Source organism: Centruroides vittatus, unplaced genomic scaffold, assembly GCF_030686945.1.
Source record: "Centruroides vittatus isolate TY-2023 unplaced genomic scaffold, ASM3068694v2 contig_595, whole genome shotgun sequence".
Lineage (NCBI taxonomy): Eukaryota > Metazoa > Arthropoda > Arachnida > Scorpiones > Buthidae > Centruroides > Centruroides vittatus.
Window position 1 is genome coordinate 135636 of NW_027122359.1, and position 21551 is coordinate 157186.

Sequence of the window (21551 nt, forward strand, 5' to 3'; positions counted from 1 at the left end):
ATTCGAATAAGATAATTTCTACATAAATTATTCTTCAATTTATAAATTATTTCTTAAATTATTTAATTATTAAGATTTGATGTAAAAATAAAAATTTGATACGTATATGTAAAAGTAATAAACTCTCGCGTTTTAACTGATAATTAGGCTACTTTCCAAGATGCGTAATTTCTGATAAACGTTCACAGAATTTTAATTAAAATAAAAAAAAATTCGAATAACCGGTTGAATGTAAAATTTAAAAAACCAATTTTTCGATGGCATTGAAATTCAATTTTTCTTGAACGACGTTAGAATTAACACATTTTAGAAAATCTGCCGTGTAAAAGTATTATCAGGTAAGAATCGTGAAGTTTTCTTAGACATGAGATTACGGGATGATTCGGGAAATGTTATAATAATCTACAATATACTTAGCAAAGTTAATAAGTAAGTTTATTTATTTAGTTAAGGATATTTAAGTTTTCATTTATTTAGTTTTTTTTAATATACTCAATACAACTTCTGTAGCAGTTTTTCGCAAGCCACAATTAACATAAGCGACTCTTTCAAAAAACGATATGCATTTCGAACCTTTTTTCATTCTTTCATTCTTATTTCTTTAGAAGTTTCTATATAATATCGTTTTCAATATATTATTATATAACGTTCACCGTTATATAATAATATATTCATTTATATGAAATATTATGAAAAAGTACCTTTTTTTGATTGCAGCGACTTAAAATACTACTACCCAAGTTTTATTTAATTTACTGAAGAATTTCAAAAAATGTATAAGATGGCTTTTCTTGTATACACTCTTAGCACCAGTTGCCGAAATTATAAATTAGTAACATTTAAATTTATCGAATCGCAGGGATCAAAGCGAACAAGCTTACTTGCCATGGATCAAATTAACAAATCGCCGAAACACCTTTATTCGAAGTAGTGAGTTGACGGATTTCAACGAAATTTTCGGATTAACAGAAGTTATAAAATTGTATGTGGCAATAGACACCGAATTTTAAAATTAGATCCACAGCGGGAAAAACCGGGGATCAAATGTTATCTCTATATCAAGTCATTGGGAAAATTTTGTTTTTTAAGCTTGCATTTTTGCTTCAATAGTTAGGATTTTATACACTAATGATAAGTATTTTCTATTGGATATTGTTAAAGATATTGGAGTAAAGCATCAGGATATAATAAGAAACAAAATAAATAAACAAAATAAAAGTAAAGTAGGTACTGCACAGCACATATAAAACTATTATAGGACTAGAAAATAAGCTTTTTGGATGATGATAAATTAAAACGAACAAAAAGTATCGTGACATCGTCACAATATCGAACTGAAATTTTTAATATTTTAAAGTTATTGAATTTAAAATATGTCTTGATAAATTTGGAAAAATTACAAAATTAACTACAGACTACTCTAAAAGTGGGGAAGGGACAGCAAGGAAGAAGGACACATTTACGGTTTGTCCATAGGAAATTTTGTAATTTTTTCAAATTTATAATTGTTGTCCAAGCAGTAAATATTACAAATATTATTAAAATTATATTTTATAATCTCAAATTAGTTGTGTCTTGCACCCTATACATTATACTTTTCAATGAAAACAACAGGGTTATGCGAGTTATCTGTTCTGTAATTCTGTTTTGAAAAATTTCTGAATTGAAATTATATGACTTCCGATCGACACCGGAAGTTCGTATTAGTTAATCGGGCCTCTTGCCCTTAAACTTTACATATCTGTTCGAGGATATCGTTCTCGAGTTTAAGGAATGACAGACAGGCAACAGACAGGAGACAAACGACAGTGCGAATTTATAGGTCTACAGTATTTTTCAAATTGAAGCCGAATTGATTAAATTTAATAAAAGTGAACAAATAGTAATAATGGAGTAGAAATAATAGTACCAGTCGAGACATTAAAGAATGATATGTATGAAAAAGTTAATAATAACGCGTTACACAACTAAAGAAATAACGTTAAGTCTGAAATTAAAAAGTGAAAGATAAATATAGTAATATAATTATTAATTTAGTTAAGAGATGGCGCCTTGCGTCTAGTCGCAAAATATTTAGCATTAATCGTTACTTATAGCCTGATTAAGGCGAACGTTTGGTTATGTTTCTAAATGCATATTGAGCTTCGCGATGCTTGATATAGTTTTAGTGTAATTTAGAATTATTGATTAAAGGTAAATTGAATTCATGTGATAATTCTAAATATAACTCAATCAGTACAGATCTATTAGCGAGGTTACGACCGAAGTTTTTATCTTTGAAACGCGAACGTCGTACATCGAACGTCGGGCGCCGCGATCTTCTCAGCGGCGTTCGACGTCCGACGTTCACGTTTTCGAGATGAAAACTTCGGCCGCAACCTCGCTATTATTTCAGGTATTGTAGACTATAAAAACGTTACATGAATTTATTTGGTAACGGCAACGAGACACGTGAGGCATGTACAAAGATTGAATGCTTGCCGAGAGATCTAACCCATATTTAGGTGTTACTAAAGTGAAGAAAACCCGAAAAAATCCACGTGACTTGTGACTTGCCCGTTCGAAAGGCAATGATCCACGACTAACATCCACTGTTCAGTGGTTTTATCCACTCTGCCACTGGCGGGCTTCTTTAGTACGGAGATGGATCGTTACAATTAGAGCGAGATATGGCATTTTTTTGAAAATTATGAAACTATAAAAATTTCTGCTAAAACATTCTTATATTTTAAAAGTTGTGTTGTTAATTATTGTGTTAAGAAAGAAGCATAGATTAATATATCGTGTGTCTTTTTTTATTTTAAATCATATAGGCCTATTTTAAAAATTTATTTTATGCATTAAGAACATTAATGCGAGAAGGAGTCCTTAAATATAAAGTTAAGAACTCATGTTTTAGGACACAGCCGTTAGAGTGCTTTGTTAATATTTATTGATAAAAAGGAAAAAGTTTTTTGGTTGTAAATTTTTTAGTACTAATAGGTTAGGCAAAATGCCTACAATAAAAAATAAGTACAAGAAATATCAGGATATTTGTAAGAAAATTAACTAATTGCGATTTTTTAAATATAAAATTATAAAATATAAAAAAAAGAAAAGTACCACCAAAATATTTAAAATAGGTTGTATTTATACGTTTTAATTACAAACACTGGCATTAATTGCCCCGCCAGTGGGCGAGTGGGCTCCGTTGACGCTCATAGCGGTGGTGACCGGACCCTAAACGCTGGGAAGTTCGGTCGTGGGTTCGCGCAGCGACTCGGACAGGCTGGCTGCTAGGAGTATTCCGGGTTTTCTTTTAGCCAATAACGACTGAATTGGAGGCCAGTTCCCCATATTCCCCATAAAAGTTCTTTCGGAAGGAACGGTTTCCCGCGCGTAGGTTTAGGCCGTGAGATAAACGGCTGGCTCTTCGGTCGCGAAGCGATCATACCACCACCGTTCGGAAGAAAGGCGAATATAAGGCTATAACCTCCATATGAACCAGAGAGCCGACGAATAGAATAAAACTGGCATTAAGTTATGTTTCAAATAATTTTGAAATTTTACGATTTAGTAGTGTTTTGCAGTATTTATACTTGAAAAAATAAATCAGCAACGAGTTGCACAAGTTTCCCAACAACGATTAATATATTGGTGGCGCCATCTTTTATCATATTTTATTTAAAATATTTTTATATTTTTAAATATTATATCAATAAAATAGCAAAAAGCTTAATTTTGAGGCTAGAAATGAATTTCCCATATATATATATATATATATATATCAATACTAGAAATGCTAATAACAAGTGAAATCCTCGTTAAGTCAGACCATACTGGAGATAAACAAGACCCCATTATCTCTTCACCCCCTGGACTTTTAACCACCAAAATTTAATAACGTCAATTTTCGTAACAAACAAACCTCCATTCAAAATTTCAGAAATTTTCGACAAAAAGCACGTAAGTTGTTAAGCTTCAAACAGGGTGAACAAAATCTCTCTTTTTTTCTTTTACACACTAACATCCATACATACAGAAATCATCCTGCATTTTATTTTTTTTTTTTATTTTACGACGTTTTAAGGCTTCCTAAGTCTAAGTATGCAAACATCTTGGGGTCGTCTTCTGACCGATTGTCATACATTTCCACTCTTAAAACAGCCGTGAAAATAATATTACAAAATAGAAAGTACAGTATTAGAATTTTTTAAATCATTTCTTATCCTTGGAATATTAAGCTCTATATTATTGTAAGGTAGCCGACCCGGTGGTGATAGGAGACTTGGAAACCACTCCTCGCCACCCGTGTTAGGTTGCCGTCTTTTAGATAGATTCAGTTAATTTCGTGTCAGGATGAACCTTGTGAGAGGTCGTGTGTGAGCGGTGACAGAGGAGGCAAATGATGACAGGTGTTTTATAAAGAAAAAGCCGTCTAGGCCGGATGGCCGAGCGGTCGAGAGTGGCAGCCTACCGCTCTGGGGGACCCGGGATCGAATCCAAACGGGTCGAAAATCCCCAGGAATTTTTCGGGGGGTGGTCCGTTCAGATATGTCGGGCCCCGTCCCTCACCACCCGGTGGCCCCATTGTGGGCCTGGCCGAACCCATAAAGGGTCTACTAAAAGAGGCCCTCTTAATGCCCACAGGGTGGAAAGAGTTAAAAAAAAAAAGCCGTTTATTTGTTAACATTCATGCTTACTTCGACAATTGACATTCTTTCACTAGTCTTTCGGTGAGGCAGAGAGGCGAGGACTTCGGCGTCGGTCGCAGCCCCGGGCAGACGAGATGAGATCGCTGGGCTGACAGACGATCGAGGATATGGTGCAGCGGAGTTCTATCTTGATGGCAACGACACAACTCAATACGGACCACGATTGTTTACGGAATATCCGTGGAGACTCTCTTTCGAAATCCCTTGAAATCCCATTTTTAGTGTGAAATTTTCCCGCTATTCACACTTCGGATTGTTCCCTCGTCCCATTCCTCGCTTCCCGATTGGTCTCTCCTATGTCTCCAGGTGAAAGACGAAACGTCTTCGGCTCGCGGGTATGGTTGCCACCTATCCGGGTTTGACCCGGAGACTCCGGGATTCAGTGAGTTATCTCTGGGCTCCGGGGTTAATTAATATTTCTTTCGGTTGTGCAAGTTGAAATAAATATGTACAAAATTATATGCAAACCATCTCGTATATTTCTTCCCCCGTGTACCGAATTACTACTGTGGTGGTCGTTGGCTTAAATACATAACGTCTATAACTGGCGTAGGCGCAGTGCTGCTGCATAATATATAATCGTACTCTCTCTTGCGACTGTTCTGTCAAGAGATATCTATTGAAAGTGACATGATATAGCCTACATAGGGGACAGTTTGATAATCAGTGTTCGTGTTGGTTGATGATTAATGGTACGTTATAGAATAAAGTTACTTCTATCGTCCCGCGCTTTAGTCATTTTGGAGCAGGTTAAATAACGATACATAACAGTTCTGTTGACCCTTTGATTTTCGGATGTTTTTTTAAGTCTCCAAATTTTTGCAAAAATTTTTACCCGAGCGAAGAAATTTTATAATGATTTTAATCAACCTTTAATGACGTACGATTAGCACTTAGTTGTTTTTTATGGGATTTTTTAAATCAAATTTCATTCATTGTTCTAAAGTTCTAGTGCACGGATTTTACTTCGGTAAAGTTATTTAAAGCTACTTTATGATGTCAAAAACGACATCCATTAGTTTTTTAATTTTTTAATTAATAGATTTTATTATATATATACGTTTAATTAAGTCGAGGGGTCTGAAATCGCAATAAAAAGTGTAATTTTTGAGAAATATTTAGAAATATACGGCCAGCTACTGTAGTATTAACCCTACTTTATTCGACGGCCGGATGGCCGAGCGGTAATGGTGGCAGCCGACCGCTCTGGGGGACCCGGGATCGAATCCGAACGGGTCGAATAATCCCCAGGAATTTTTCGGGGGTGGTCCGTTCGGATATGTCGGGCCCCGTCCCTCACCATTCGGTTGCGCCTTTGTGGGCCTGACCGAACCCATAATGGGCCTACTAAAAGAGGCTCTCTTAGTGCCCACAAGGCGGAAAGTGTTAAAAAAAACTTTACTTTAGACCCTTCAACTCCCGAGACTTCCATAGAAAACATCCCGGGTTTTTTGTGTTTTTTGTTTTTTTTTTGGTTTCTTAAATCATCTCCGGGCGAGACTAAGTTTTGAGATGGCAACTGTAGTTGCGGGAAAGGTCCGATTCGAGGTGTCTATTTGATACCTCTATGACGACTCTGCCAGGCGATTGTTTATAAAACAATACCACCTGCACTCATAATTCAGGCCGTAGTTATACCATTTTTTTGACGTCTAAGAATTTAACGATCATTTTCATCTTTCATTTATCAAAATTCTCCTTGTTTTTGTTCGAAAAGGTTTATCTCGGCCAACATTTTATAAGCTCGCGAGTCAATAATCTGCCTATTTATGAGCGCTCGAGTTCGTCTTCCGCTACGCCCTTGACAGAAATTTGACACATACTCGAACAATTCCGAGTCTCGTCGTTTACATCTGGCGTCACCTAAGAATTTCGAGGGTTACTAAAGTTCGAACTTCGTCTGGAAACTCAAATTATTACTTTATTATACTAATAAAATAATAAATTATGTAACAAAAATATCAATATAAAAATTAGCTGTGTGAGATCTGGATTTTATCAGCGTCACTTTTTGAAATAATTCGTTTTAGGAATTTTCCCCTAGTATAAACATCTTGTCGAAAAACGGCCCTGGACGAGAAACTATGCGTCCCCGGCCAGATAACTGTCAACAATCCTTTGTTCTTAAATTGTAGCCTAGATCGTCTTGCAACCTTAGTTTACACTTAGCGTCCGAATTCGTCATGTATTTTGAATCCCGGGAACACCTATGACACAAATCGTCATCCACCTACGATCACGTGACCGATTTCCCAGGCAAAAACTTATAAAAGCCACTCCTTCCACCCCCTCGGGGGAGTCTCTGATCATCTGCCGGACAAACGCCGTCGCACGTCGTCGCCGACTCGGACCTACTGTCCGAACGTCTCCGCGCTAAGTCGCGACTATATAAAACTGTGCCTATTTCGGATACTACTCTCCACATCGATGATATTAAGGTGTTAACTCTAAGGAAATAATAATGAGGTATAAACCGAATCTGTGAGCTCTCTCTCGACCCCTACGCGACTTAGGGAAATTAGTCAGGTTTTGTATTTGTGTCCTTCGTTAAATATTAATAAACCTTGTTATAATTGTTAAATGATCTCCTCTTTGTCTCGAATATCGCTTCGCCTTATCGTCGACCCCATCCGTCTCACCTCCTATCCACTCGCGTAACGCGTAACGCGTCACGCTCATAAACGAAACAGCCATCCTTGACAAGAGCGTTAGAGAAAAGGGAGGTACGACTTTCTCCTACCTCCCCCCGATCTCACAGCTGTTAGTATTTTGAGGTAAAAATCATAACATATTTCATGGACTTAAAATTATAAAAAATCCTGGAATTCTCGTAATTAGTCTAATTCTCTTTACTCCTTAAACTTCAACGTAAAGACTTTACTGTATTTCTGTTTTGATTTCAATCGATAAAACGATTGAACAATATTGTTTTACTGCGATATCAAATGGCTGTAAATTACGAAGAAACAAACTATGTATGAGCCCAAAATATTAAATTAACCCGAGCTTCGTGGGCTCATATAAGTTGGTGCCGCTGGTGTTTGCTCAATAAGTATTTACATTTGGAAACAAGATTGTTAACAATGTTCAACTGTTGTCCATTACCTTTTCCTGCCTTAAGAAAATGTATCATTAAATTTGCATGCTCTATTGAGCATAGGTTTGTGTAGTAATCCTGAAGTGTAACGTTAGATTCTAAAACTACAAATATATATAAGATTCTCTCGCTTTAGCGATTTAATATTTTCGTGTACTAACGTCTACATATTTCGATATAATACAAAATAAAGTTGATATTATGATTCACTCACATAATTCGAAAAATCCATGCAAATATTATTAAGCTATTCGGGAATTTTTGATGACCTTCAGTAACATTCAAAATCTCCTGGTATACTAAGTCTTCATTTTTACCTATAAATGGTGAACAACAAACGAAATAAATCAAGATGTTCAGATTTATACGAAATAGAAGAATTATTTTGCTTACTTTGCTGTTTGTCACTTTAAAACACTTCACATTTGATAGTGTTGAAAATTTGTAGTCATGTCTTATTGATCTTGTTTATAAGCAAAGAATTTTTCTAATTTGTTACCGTGTTGACCTTTCGGGGTAATTAAATGAACTGAATTTAATTTGTAGATGAAAATTTCGTTTATAATTACAAAATTACGATTTAAGCTATAAAGCGTTCAAGCACTATGGAAAATGACAATTTGCAATTCTTACTATTTCAAATATTTTACAGTTATTATTATTAAACACAACATATTTTTCTATACCAATAGAAATAATATGTTAATTTGTAATATTTTGTTACAGAATAACGATGAAGAAGAATATTAAAAACAGCTTTACCTGTTGGTTTTCTCGAATTGGATATCATATCGGGTGCCATCCTCAACTGTACCTTTATATTTTATTATTGATAACGATTGTCCTGGCAACTGGATTCTTCAAATTACATATTGTGAAGAAATCAGAATATCTCCACACTCCGATTAATGGAAGAGGAAAATTGGAAAGGAATTCTGTCGAATCAATGTTTTCTTTGAATTCCAGTGGTAATTTAGACATCTCTAGATCTACTAGAATTAGAAATATATCACATTTTATTGCAGTGTCTAAAAACAACGATTCCCTTTTGAATGATAATGCTATATTAGATTTGGTAAAATTAGACCAAATTATTCGAAATATCAGCATATTTTGGAATAACAGTTTCTTTCGCTATGAAGATCTCTGTCTTCGGAATAAACAGAATCGATGTCCTAGCAATTTCCTTACTTATTTATTAAGAAAATACGAAGATTTTAAACGTGGAGGAAATTTTATAAAGTAAGTATTATTTATTTTTCTATCCTATAAAAAAGTTTGTTTACGCGGAGATTTTTAATATATATATAACAATCGTGATGTACAGTACAGTACTGTACAATTACATTAAATAATGGGGTGAGACAAAATATCTGGATCGTTTTTATCGCATAATATTTTTTCGAAATGTTGACGTAACTATTAAATATTATATACAATTTTAAAACAAATTTTATTTAAAATAGTATAGAACTAATGAACGCGATCATAAGGCGCATGGTTGGCGACGTCGTTTGTTTTGATAGACTCGCAACTCCGTTGCATGGCCTCCGTGTCAATTTGTAGCAATTATTTGTAGGAAGTTTCGTGGAATTTGCTGTCAACTGCACTTCCTTTCTCTAAGTATGTGAACTTCGGTCAGGTGTCAGGCAGGTGACATAACTTATGTCCTTTATGTAAACACTTGTCCACTTTCCCGCTTCACTTTCTCTGCTGCTCTCAAAAGGATTAGATGTAGAAATAAACTCTCTATTTGTTAATGTTAACTTTGGATTGTCGGAATCATTCATAATACTCCAACACAATACTTTAAAGTGGAAATTTTTATTTTTTGGGTCGATTGTATGGTACGTTTTTCTCGCTAACCTTTTCTGTATACTATTTGTGCCAAATATGCAAAGAAATCTTTAATTGACCCGCATTGTGTCAGATTTAAATGAATATATTTTTTCTTGTACAGTACATTAATAATGGTTTTTGCATTGAAAAACTCGGAGGACGAATTTGCGTTGTGAGACGAATCTTTGTCAGACTGAGATGAAACAGCCATTTTGTTAACGCTTGTTAAGAAAAGGAATTAGAATTTTTTTTAGAAATTCGTTTTGTTACGGTCAGCATCAATTGCTAATGAGTACTCTTTAAAAATGACTACGAAATAGCTGTTGGTGAAATTACAATGTACAGTATAATGTTCGCTTCAAATTCGTTTTTAAATCTGTACTTTCTATCGGGAGGTGCTTGATATTCATTGATCGTGTGAAGTAAATTTGCATGCCGGTAAGAAAAAAGTACTTCTCGTCGTCCGAAACGAACTTTTTTTTTAATTTTTTACGAGCCATTTGCATTGCGTTTGGATTTTGGCAGTGTAATCTGGAGTCTCTTCTTTTTTCTTTTCTTTATGTTTATCTTCTTAAGTGTCTTACCTATGTTCAATGACAATTGAACCTTTTAGCTACTTCTACTGGCTAACTGCATCATTGTTGTGAAATATTTTTTGTCATGCTCTTGTAAGTTCGCCGAAATGGGGGGTTTTATTCCCAACTGTCGGGATAGCTAAGGTCTATACGTATGCGGGTGGTGATTTTGAGGAGGCAGAAAAAACAAGTGTTTCACAAGGAAACCGTTTATTCAGGAGACAATGCTTACACAATTAAGTCGATGTTCGGAAGTCCAAAGTTTGGTTTACGAGTCTTTACGAGTTCTTTTCCCTTTTGTTTTCAACGCTGACGGAGCCTCGGGGCGACGTCTAGTCAATGTTCGATACGAAAAGAAGCACAAAATAGCGGCGAGCTGAAGCATACAAAAAATTGGAAGAGGGCGACGATCACAACAGATGTATTCTAGAGAGAAAGCTCTTTTTTTTCAAGTCGGAGTTTTTATAAGTTTTTCGAGATCCATTTGTTGCTAATTGGCTAAACTTTCTTCTCCTCGCTTCCCAATTGGTCTCCCACCTGTCTCCAAGTGTAAATGGAACTCCGTTTAGGGCGCGGGAAAGGTCGACACCATCTTTTAAACTCTGATCGCGTTTAATCAATGACCATGACACCCACGCTCATTTTAAAATTTTTCTAGTTTCGTTTTGCTTTCTAAACTGCGTCTGAAATTGTTAATATTTTTCTTTTTGAATTTTTTTATCTAAAATTTTGTTTTTTCCGCTACTCTTTATGAGCGTCGACGTCAAGGTCCGGTGTCGCCAATTCAACAATTATACAACTTGTTTTCTTTACTATTGACCTGGTTGGAAATTTACACTTTTCTCTTTAAATGCAATTTCCAGGCCTCGCACTCTTCACTTTATAGTATTCATATCAATTGGCATTCTTCCAGTTTCTTGCATCTTTTTTCTCGTTTCAGATATTTCGTGCTCTTGAAAATTATTATACAGACTTGCAATGCCCTTTTGCTACAAAATGCTCCATGATTATTATTTTATATATATTCATACATTTGTGGGGGTTTCCTTTATTTTAATGCAAGGCGCTTTCTTGATATATCATTTTTAAAGCTTTTTTCCCAAACTGACTTACGAATGTCGAAATACTTCACATGCTGTATCGCGGCTTTTCAACGAGTCTTGCACTTTTCATAGTTTAAATATATTTAATATTATTTTTCTTAGTTTATTTGTATATGGGCATAAACGACATAGCCTGGATCGCGTATGATTTAGATCAGTGGTTCTTAACCGGTGGTCCGTGGACCACTGGTGGTCCCTGAATGCACCCGAAGTGGTCCGTGAAGTCATCCTAAAATTATTAAATTAATGACGACGAGTTCTGTCAGTTCAAATTTCAAATACATTTTGCTTATTTAGTAGATTTTTTTGCACAACTAAATAAATTGAACTTTCAACTGCAAGGCTCAGGAAATATGAAATTGGAAGGCACTAGCAATATATTTGCATTTGAAGATAAAATCAGTGCGTTTATCGGTAAAATCGACGTATTGATCAGCAAAGTTGAAAGAGAGAATTTTTCTGCGTTTGATACATTGAACCCTATTATTGACAGACAGTGTGTTAAGATGCCCACCAGTGGCCGAGCGGTTCTGTTGCTAAACGCTGGGAGTTTGGTCGCGAGTTCCCGCCGCGTTCGGACTGGGTGGCCACGTGGAGTTTTCCGGGTTTTCTCCACGTTTGTAACACCAGAATAGGGGCCAGTTTCCTTTAAAAGACCTCCCGGAAGGCATTATTCCCACACGTAACGCGTCCCAGAGACGGCAACGGGAAACCTTTCTGGGTTTAACTTTCCCTAGTAAATACCTTGGCGCGTTATTAACCTTACTAACCTGCGCCAGGTGTCGCTGTAGTCCGGTAACAAAACGATGTCGAACGACAAATTGAAAGAATACAAAGTGGCAGTTTGATTTGAACACGTGCACTTTCCACGAATCGAACCCATTTAACTGAGAGATTTTTCTCCTCGTGTGTAGGCGACAGGAAATTCTGGATTTCCTCAAGGCCAGGCCTGCACAGTTTTTCCTCAAAGGATTTCCTGAACGTGTGTGGCGGCCTTAACAGGTAATGCATAAGGTATACAACAATAGGTACCTATCAATAATTAAACTTGTAAACTGAAGTAAATGAAGTAACTTTACAGGACAACTTACAAGAAAACTGATCAGGCCTAGTTGTCGTGGGTTCGCGCTACACTAACAGGCTGGCCATGTAAAGTTTTTCGGGTTTCCTTCATGTTAGTTTCTTATAAAAGACCTTCCGGAGGTCAGTTCTCGGCAGATCGCCCAAGTGTCGCGTTGACGTAATCGAATAAAATCAAACCAACTTGCTTTATATCATGTCTTTAAATTACACAATTGAAATGTGATTTACTATTAATTAAGATCGAGGTTGGAATCTTTGAGAACATATCAAATCACGTTGATTCCTGAATCCTGAAAAAGATAACCAAATGAAAAATTTAATAATGTGTCTGTATATATATAATGGTGAAGAGTGTAAGTGTGTCTGTTTCATTCTCCTTCCCAATTTCGATAAACATAACCAATAAAAATACATTTGACAAATGTCGTATTATTAAAATTATTAATAACACTACTCGAAAAATTACATATTTGTAGTCGATGCAAACGTTTATGACGCATGACATTTTTGTTGCATTTTAATATTTAAACGTTATAGTTTCAATTCTTTTCCGTTAGATACCCATACGAAAGAAATGGTTTTCAACTACGAATATCTGCCCAGCATATCGGAGGAGTATCAACGAACGACGATGGTTATGTCGTTGATTTTAAAGCATTCCGTCTATTTTACTACTTGGATCATAATTTAATAGAAAACAAACAATTAGGTTTGCAATGGGAAAGCGCATTTTTGAACACGTTATCAAGTGTAAACTTTCAACATATTGAAGTTTTTATGACCGCTGGACAAACTTACGACGTAGAGCCGAACAGAAATACCGAGTTAAGTCTTCCACTTTTATTTATTTCTGGAGTTATTATGGCATCATTCTCTTTTGTATCTTGTCTAACGTTCGATGCTGTAAGTAGTAAACCGTTGATCGGAATTGCTGCCTATTTCAGTCCTTTGCTGGGAACAGCAGCTGCCTTCGGATTACTGTTACACTGTAATGTAGAGTACGTTGATACGAACGTTGCTGTTGCTTTCCTGACAATAGGTAAGTGCTTTATTTTAATCTTTATAAAAGATAAATAGGAAAATTTGCATTTATGAAGTATAATTATATATAAACATTTACGAGTACAGAATTTGTTGATAATGTATTAAATGCGAAATCTAAAATACTGACGAAATGATTATAAAATATTAAAATACAATCGTAATGTTACTATTTATTCAGCTGTTATGAAACAGAGAGAAAATGTTGTAAGTTTAATGTTTGATCTTCAGATCTTTTGCATTTCTTTACTTTTTAAGGTTCTCTAACTTATACAACCATGAAATACACGAAAACAAAGTTCTTTTTATATAAATGAATATGTATGTATGTATTGATAGATATAAGTTGGCATGTATTTTGCTTTATATCATCGGATCCATATAAAAGTTTCTTTAATAACAGATTTTCAGATAACGCTACAGTGAACAATATATATTACAAATAAAAACAAATGAATTGTTAATATGTATATTGTATCACGGAAATGTTCATTGGATTCATTGGTTAGCAGATTATCATATAATATTCTACTGTGAACGGAACAATTTGTTATAGTTAATATTAGAAAAAACGCTGTCCGCTTGACCAATAAACGTGAATAACGTATTTGATTAATATAACTACAAAGGTTACCTTACGTAAGAGTCTATCACAGCAAGTGACCAACCTGACACATTTAAGAAAGTTTTTAATTTTTTTATACTGTACACAATTTAGAAATGTTTTAAAATATGTTAGATTGGTCCTTTGGTATGATAAACTCTTCCATAAGATAACATTTGTAGTTATATAAATTAAATACTATAATGTATCATCATAGTAGAAGGGTTAGAAATGCAAAAAAATCTAGTGATGTTAATGTTTATACTTATTTTTAGTCTGGGCAATGCAGGACTTGCCTGCTACTTTATATATATTTCGTACAGTTATTCTGTTAATTTCGGACATTTTGTCTACATTTTAGTAAAAACTTTAGTAAAATTGTTTATGCAGGTATCGGGATGGACGATTCTTTCGTATTGTTGGCTGCCTGGAGACGAACGAATAAGAACCATAGCGTCAAAGAAAGAATGAGTGAAACCTTTTCTGATGTCTGTATTTCCATAACGATTACCTCATTAACCAACTTTACATCATTCATTTTAGGAGTTATAACTCCTTATAGAAACATTCGTATCTTCAGTATATACAGCGCCATATCCGTGTTATTCGATTATATTTATCAGATATTTTTCTTTGGTGCGGTGATGGCAATCGACGGATACAGAGAAAAGCATAATTTTCATTCTCTCTTTTTATATCACGTTCGTACAGATGTATCAGGTAAGATTTTTATGTTTTATTTATAAAAAGTTATGCAAGATATGAAAAATCTTCAATATCTGTTTATTTATATTCTACAAAGAGGAAATGTTACGTCTCATATCTAATATTTCGTGAATTTGAAAGGAATTAATGTTATGAAGAGAACAAACATATCAGTAAATAGTTTTTCTTATTTGCATAGCAATTATGTAAGATCACGTTTAGAAATAACAGCTGATTGTTTGAAAATAGGAAAAAATTAAATAATTGACAATAAAATGAATTATTTATCATTTGAATTTTTAAAGAACTTGCTTGTTTTGATTAGTTTTTATATTGCTTTTACGGCTGAAAAACGTACAGAAAAAGAAAGATAAAAAATAGTAATAAAAAATGTGCTATAAAAACATTTACGATAAAATTCAATAAAAAATTAAAAGAAAATCCTGTGGACAATCTATCTGTAACACAAGCATTTTATTAATGCAATAGTATCTAACATTTAATGATTGTGTTCTCCTATTTTCAGAATGCACATGAACTGTATAATACAAAATATTTTACCTATACGAGAATGATACATTATTTATATAAAGATGAACAAATAAAAATAAATACATTGAAATTTGTAATGACGGCTGTTAATATATTAAATATATAAAAGTCTCTGTAATCCGAACAAAATATACTTGTAAATCGGTAGACTATCTTTCAGCCAACTGCTAATAACTTCTTTTATTTAGTATGGTAAATGCATTTCGGTCCTATTTTACATCATGGACCCTCTTCAATACCTTCATACTCCCGGATCTTATACGCGCTTCTACTGCACTAATACAGCTAATTTACATGTAAATATTCACACAGTTGTTGACTGTAGTGCTAAAAAACAATTAAAAGATTACCTTTAATGTACAACTCTAATTTGTTATATGTTATAAAACCGAATTTAAAAAATTAAAAAAATACAAAATTACATACGTTTTTGGCGACTTTGGGATCAATTCCGTACAATATATATATTATACCGATAAAACATCACTGTGGTATACAATTTTCAGTGGTAATATGTCACATGACTAAACCGTACAAATTTACACACTGTAACAGTCGTTATACAGCACTATCCCACTGCGCCATCTATCAGAGGGTACCATCTCTGATCAATTTGCATACCGTTAGAAATGTTGATCAAATTATTATTTTTACTATGGTTGTATTTTATTATTTCTATGTGTTCTTTAAATTTGCGTTTATAAATATCCCGTTCATTATGTAAAATTTGTACACTATTTCTATCAATTTGACAATTATTATTAACAACATGAGGGTACCAAGGAGAAACATTATTTTTCAAACGCATAGCTGCTTCGTGTTCTTTAATACGTTTTTCCAATATACGTCCTGTTTCCCCAATATAAACTTTCGGGTTCTGACAGTTGCAATTAATTTTATACACAGTACCAATCTTTTTTTCTTTATCGATTTTAATTGGGTTAGTTTTTACTTTAATATTATTTAATATTTTATTGGTCAAGGAAGTTTATAACGATGAAGTTTATTGAAAGTTTATTATTGAAGTTTATAACGATTATTATAGACAAATTGACGGTATTAGCATGGGGTCAAGGATGGGGCCAAAACTTGCCGAGTTAGTAATGAAGAATATTGATATTAAAATACAAAATATACCGGGGGTAAAAATAGTAAGAAGGTACGTAGATGATTACTTATTAATTTTTAATAACAAAATCATAAATGAAAAAGATATTTTAAAGATTGTAAATAATATAAGTCAGCATATAAAATTCGATATAGAGTTAGAACAAAATAATAAAATTAATTTTCTGGATATAACAATAATTAAAGAAAATGGAAAATATTCATTTACTACTTATACAAAATCCCCCAATATACAAAAAACAATGAATTATTACTCAAGTGCACCAATAAGTTTTAAAAAGAATGTTTATATAATGGAACTGAGGAAAATATACACAAGAATCACTAATAATAACGAACAAAACATAGCATATAATAAATTAAATTTAAAATTTATTCTTAATGGCTACCCACAATACATATTAAAGAAATGGCATACTAATTATGAAAGAAATAAATTTAATATTAAGCAGAATAAAAAACATCTCTATAATAGTTTCCCTTATGTGGATATTATATATAATAAGTGTATAAATTTTTTAAAAAATGATGAAATTGTGTTGGCCCCGTCCTTGACCAATAAAATATTAAATAATATTAAAGTAAAAACTAACCCAATTAAAATCGATAAAGAAAAAAAGATTGGTACTGTGTATAAAATTAATTGCAACTGTCAGAACCCGAAAGTTTATATTGGGGAAACAGGACGTATATTGGAAAAACGTATTAAAGAACACGAAGCAGCTATGCGTTTGAAAAATAATGTTTCTCCTTGGTACCCTCATGTTGTTAATAATAATTGTCAAATTGATAGAAATAGTGTACAAATTTTACATAATGAACGGGATATTTATAAACGCAAATTTAAAGAACACATAGAAATAATAAAATACAACAATAGTAAAAATAATAATTTGATCAACATTTCTAACGGTATGCAAATTGATCAGAGATGGTACCCTCTGATAGATGGCGCAGTGGGATAGTGCTGTATAACGACTGTTACAGTGTGTAAATTTGTACGGTTTAGTCATGTGACATATTACCACTGAAAATTGTATACCACAGTGATGTTTTATCGGATATATATATATATTGTACGGAATTGATCCCAAAGTCGCCAAAAACGTATGTAATTTTGTATTTTTTTAATTTTTTAAATTCGGTTTTATAACATATAACAAATTAGAGTTGTACATTAAAGGTAATCTTTTAATTGTTTTTTAGCACTACAGTCAACAACTGTGTGAATATTTACATGTAAATTAGCTGTATTAGTGCAGTAGAAGCGCGTATAAGATCCGGGAGTATGAAGGTATTGAAGAGGGTCCATGATGTAAAATAGGACCGAAATGCATTTACCATACTAAATAAAAGAAGTTATTAGCAGTTGGCTGAAAGATAGTCTACCGATTTACAAGTATATTTTGTTCGGATTACAGAGACTTTTATATATTTAAAAAATAAATACATTATTACTTTAAATGTTTTGAACGTTATAAATAGAGAAAAACTTTAAGGAACATTTAAAAAGTATGAAATAACGCTAATATTTGCTATTACTATTTGTGTTTAAATATTAAAATAAATTCCTTAAGTTTTTGCAACATTCATTATTTTAAGTATGAACATTACTGTCAAATAATAGTCTAATATTACATAAATTCTGCAAATATCTATTGCACCGAGTAATACTCGTTTTACATTTTTGAATCCATTAGCAGAATTTTTTGCATTAAAATTAAACAGTATATTTAAAGACATACGATAAATTAAATATAGGTTTATCACAATTTTACAAATATATTTAAATTATACTTTTTCTATTGTAGGAAGAAAAACATCAAAGATCGAAAAAATTCTAAAAGTCATCAAGAAAATGAGAAAATTCCCCGAAAAATTGGGTGGTTTTTTGAGTCATAACATTATAAAAGTATTAATAATATTTTCATTCACTTGTCTATTAGCAGGAGCAATTTATAATATTAATTCCATAAAACAAGGAATGGATTATACTAATGTTTTTCCATTCCATTCTTATGGTGAGAAATATATGAAAATGCATTATCAATATTTCACCGATTATCCTCATAGAGTAATGCTAGTGTTTAATCAAACTCTAGATTATTCAAATGCAAACGTTCAAATGGATATAGAAAACATCTTAAGAACATTCGAAAGTGCTCCTTACATGACTGGACCCAATTATACAGAATGTTGGTTGAGAGAATATTTGTCTTATATTCGTGATTCTAGAATTAATTACTTGATTAAAGATTTTGACGTAAACACAACGCAGGGATTTCTAGAAGGACTAAAAAAAGTGTTTTTAAAATTTCACAATGGAATATTTGAAAGTGATATCGTGTGGAATAAGGAACGTGATCAAATTATAGCATCGAGATGTTTGTTTGCATATCGCAACGTCAGAAGCGGAAGTGATGAAAAATTTTTATTAGAAGAATTACGTAAAATTGCAGCTGACAGCAAATATGATGTGTTTGTTTATAACTTTTGGTTTGTGTTTTACGATCAGTATTTAAATATGCCTGCAATGTACTTAAAAGCCGTAGGAATCGCTATTTTGTCGGTATTTGTAATATTTTTTTTATTTATTTCTGACATATCTTATAGCATTGTTGTTTTATTTACTGTCATTTGTATTCAAGTGGAAACTTTGGGTTACGGAAGTGCATGGAATGTGGGATTAGATCTGATTTCTGTAATGTTTTTAATAATGAGCGCGGGATTTTGTGTTGATTACGCGGTGCACATTGCTCACGCTTACAAAAATTGCAAAGAAACAGATCCTAATGAGAAAATAAAAGCATCGTTGCAATGCATTGGATATCCGATTGTTCAAGGATGTTTATCTACTTTCATCGGAGGAATAGTTTGTATTTTCGGACCGTCTTATTTGTTTATTGTATTTTTTAAGGTGATTGTTTCAGTTATGATATTCTCAGTGTTTAACGGTATGATTGTATTGCCCGTTATCCTTAGTATCGTCGATTCAATTCACTTTCCTTGGAAGAAACAAATTAATATTGTGTAATTACTTTAGAGATATTATTGTGGTTTCTATTATTGAATTGTTGAAAATATTTGTATATGAAGTTAAAATTTATGGTAGTTAATCACTTGTACTGTACTTAATACTAATATATTTACTCAATTTAACATTGCAATTTAATAATTCTGTATATCTTTATCATTGTGTAGAATTGAATAACTTGGCAACATTTTGAATAAATAAGGACGACCAGTTTTGAAATTCCATTTATAAATTTATCGTATATTTAAGTACAATTGAGTGCTTTAGATCTTCGCATGTTCAAATCGAATTTTAGACCGAACCGAAGACATTTACAACAATTATTGTGTTTAGTAAACTGAAAAGTTTTTCTAACATAATTTGCTTGTAAGCAGTTAACATTTTATAAGTGAATTTTAATTGGTAATATTTTAATTCATACTCTATATCGTTTAATTTACCTATGCTTCATCGTACTGTATTTGAAAATTATGAAATAAGTACTAATTTTATTGCAACAAAAAATGTCAATGCTTTAGATCTTCTCTTTAGATTTTTTTGAAAATACCAAATCTAAAAAATATAGGTATTTTCAAAGAAGTTTACTGTAGACCTAAGGACCTGAATACTGTTTCTATGAAAGAGTATAAATATGACGACTGTTTAATTGCAGAAGAACAAGAAGGTATAGGTGGATGCAGGCAAGACATCTGAGCGTCACCAATTCCTTTTTTATATATTATCTATAATTTTAATTTAAAATGTTTTGTGTTTTTAAAAGGACTTTTTAGTAACTTCCGGCGACAAGTAGCCTAGAAAGAAAGGTCAGTCGGCGAAAAGTGTATTGTCTTGGAACACAGAGAAAATGAATGATGATCCCTTTTGGGCAGATTTTGTCTATTTTTATTAAACAACAATTCTCTATCGGACGAAAATTTACTGAGAACAAAAAAATATTAAAAAGTTTTGTTCGTTCTGACTATGAATGATTACTTTTAAATAAACGTATGCTATTCATTTCACTCAGTATTGTACCGTACATTTATATAGATTTCCTCAAAATCCCTAGATTTCCTCCGGCGCTCAAGAGTAAAATACCAGCTGGCTTTTGAATCGGGTAAATCATTCATAACATTGCGTGCGACCTAGAGCATTGCCCCCATAAGTTTGATCCAAAAGTCGAAATGTTTCCGTAAAGTTTTCTCCAGTTTTCGCAAAACTTAACGTTGCAGCAGTGTTCTCCTGAGAAATCGGCCTTCTACAATGTAATAACTTTGTTCTTCGTATGGTTCATTGTACACGCGGTCTGGCAAGGTTTGTCGTTCCGTTTTAGTCATACTATCTTTAGGCACTGTTACCATCTATAACACGCGAAATCAAGTGTAAAATATTTTGTCTTCGTGGCACTACCTCTACAAGCAATTTTTTTCACAAGGTTCTTTATTGTTTTTTATGGTATTTTACAACTGTTTTTGTCAATTTTATGAAAAAATGTCAAATAATTACTTACAGATATTTGTCCCGAGGTACAATTATGGATTGTACCTTGAGACACGAACCAATCCAAACGTTTTTGTAAATTTTAACTTCCGCCAGATGAAAAAAAGATGTTATAAGGGAAAAGACTTGGATAAACTTACAATATTAGCTCTATCAGTTAACAAAAATGTGTCATATGCTGGAAATGCAGGTAAGTATAAAGCTTAAATGTTCTGTAGAAAGCATTTAAATGATTGAAAACCAAAGATAATCTCATTTTTGCTTAATACAAAATGAATTGTCATTACAAATATAGGTCACAAACATTACTACTTACTAATTTTTTTAGAATTAATACCGCATTTCTGAGAGTAATTTTCAAAAAAGGTGCAATCTTCGTGCACCCAGAATCGGCAGGTAACGCATTGAATCCAGTCTAAAACATAACAACAAAAGTAAACAAAATAATATTAAATAAATAAAAATAAAAAATATAAATGTGTATATTTATTGTTTAGTTGGCTGATGAGGGACAGGAGCCCGAAACGCCTAATGTAGAAAGCGTCTTAACTGAATAAAGATGAAAAATTTGCCGAATGTTTAAGTTCGTCACTACATTATGTCTGTGCAAGAAAGAA

At 33.0% G+C, this 21551-nt stretch overlaps 1 protein-coding gene across 1 annotated transcript; it reads left to right on the forward strand.

Annotated features, from left to right (window-relative positions):
• Nucleotides 1-289: 289 nt before the first annotated feature.
• On the forward strand, nucleotides 290-20148 carry LOC136979184 (patched domain-containing protein 3-like). The gene is made up of 6 exons (XM_067275115.1): nucleotides 290-338; nucleotides 8518-9033; nucleotides 12949-13430; nucleotides 14427-14756; nucleotides 18233-19297; nucleotides 20021-20148. The coding sequence occupies exons 2-6, from the start codon at nucleotides 8525-8527 to the stop codon at nucleotides 20146-20148; spliced, it is 2514 nt and encodes an 837-aa protein (XP_067131216.1). The 5' UTR covers nucleotides 290-338; nucleotides 8518-8524.
• Nucleotides 20149-21551: the final 1403 nt, after the last annotated feature.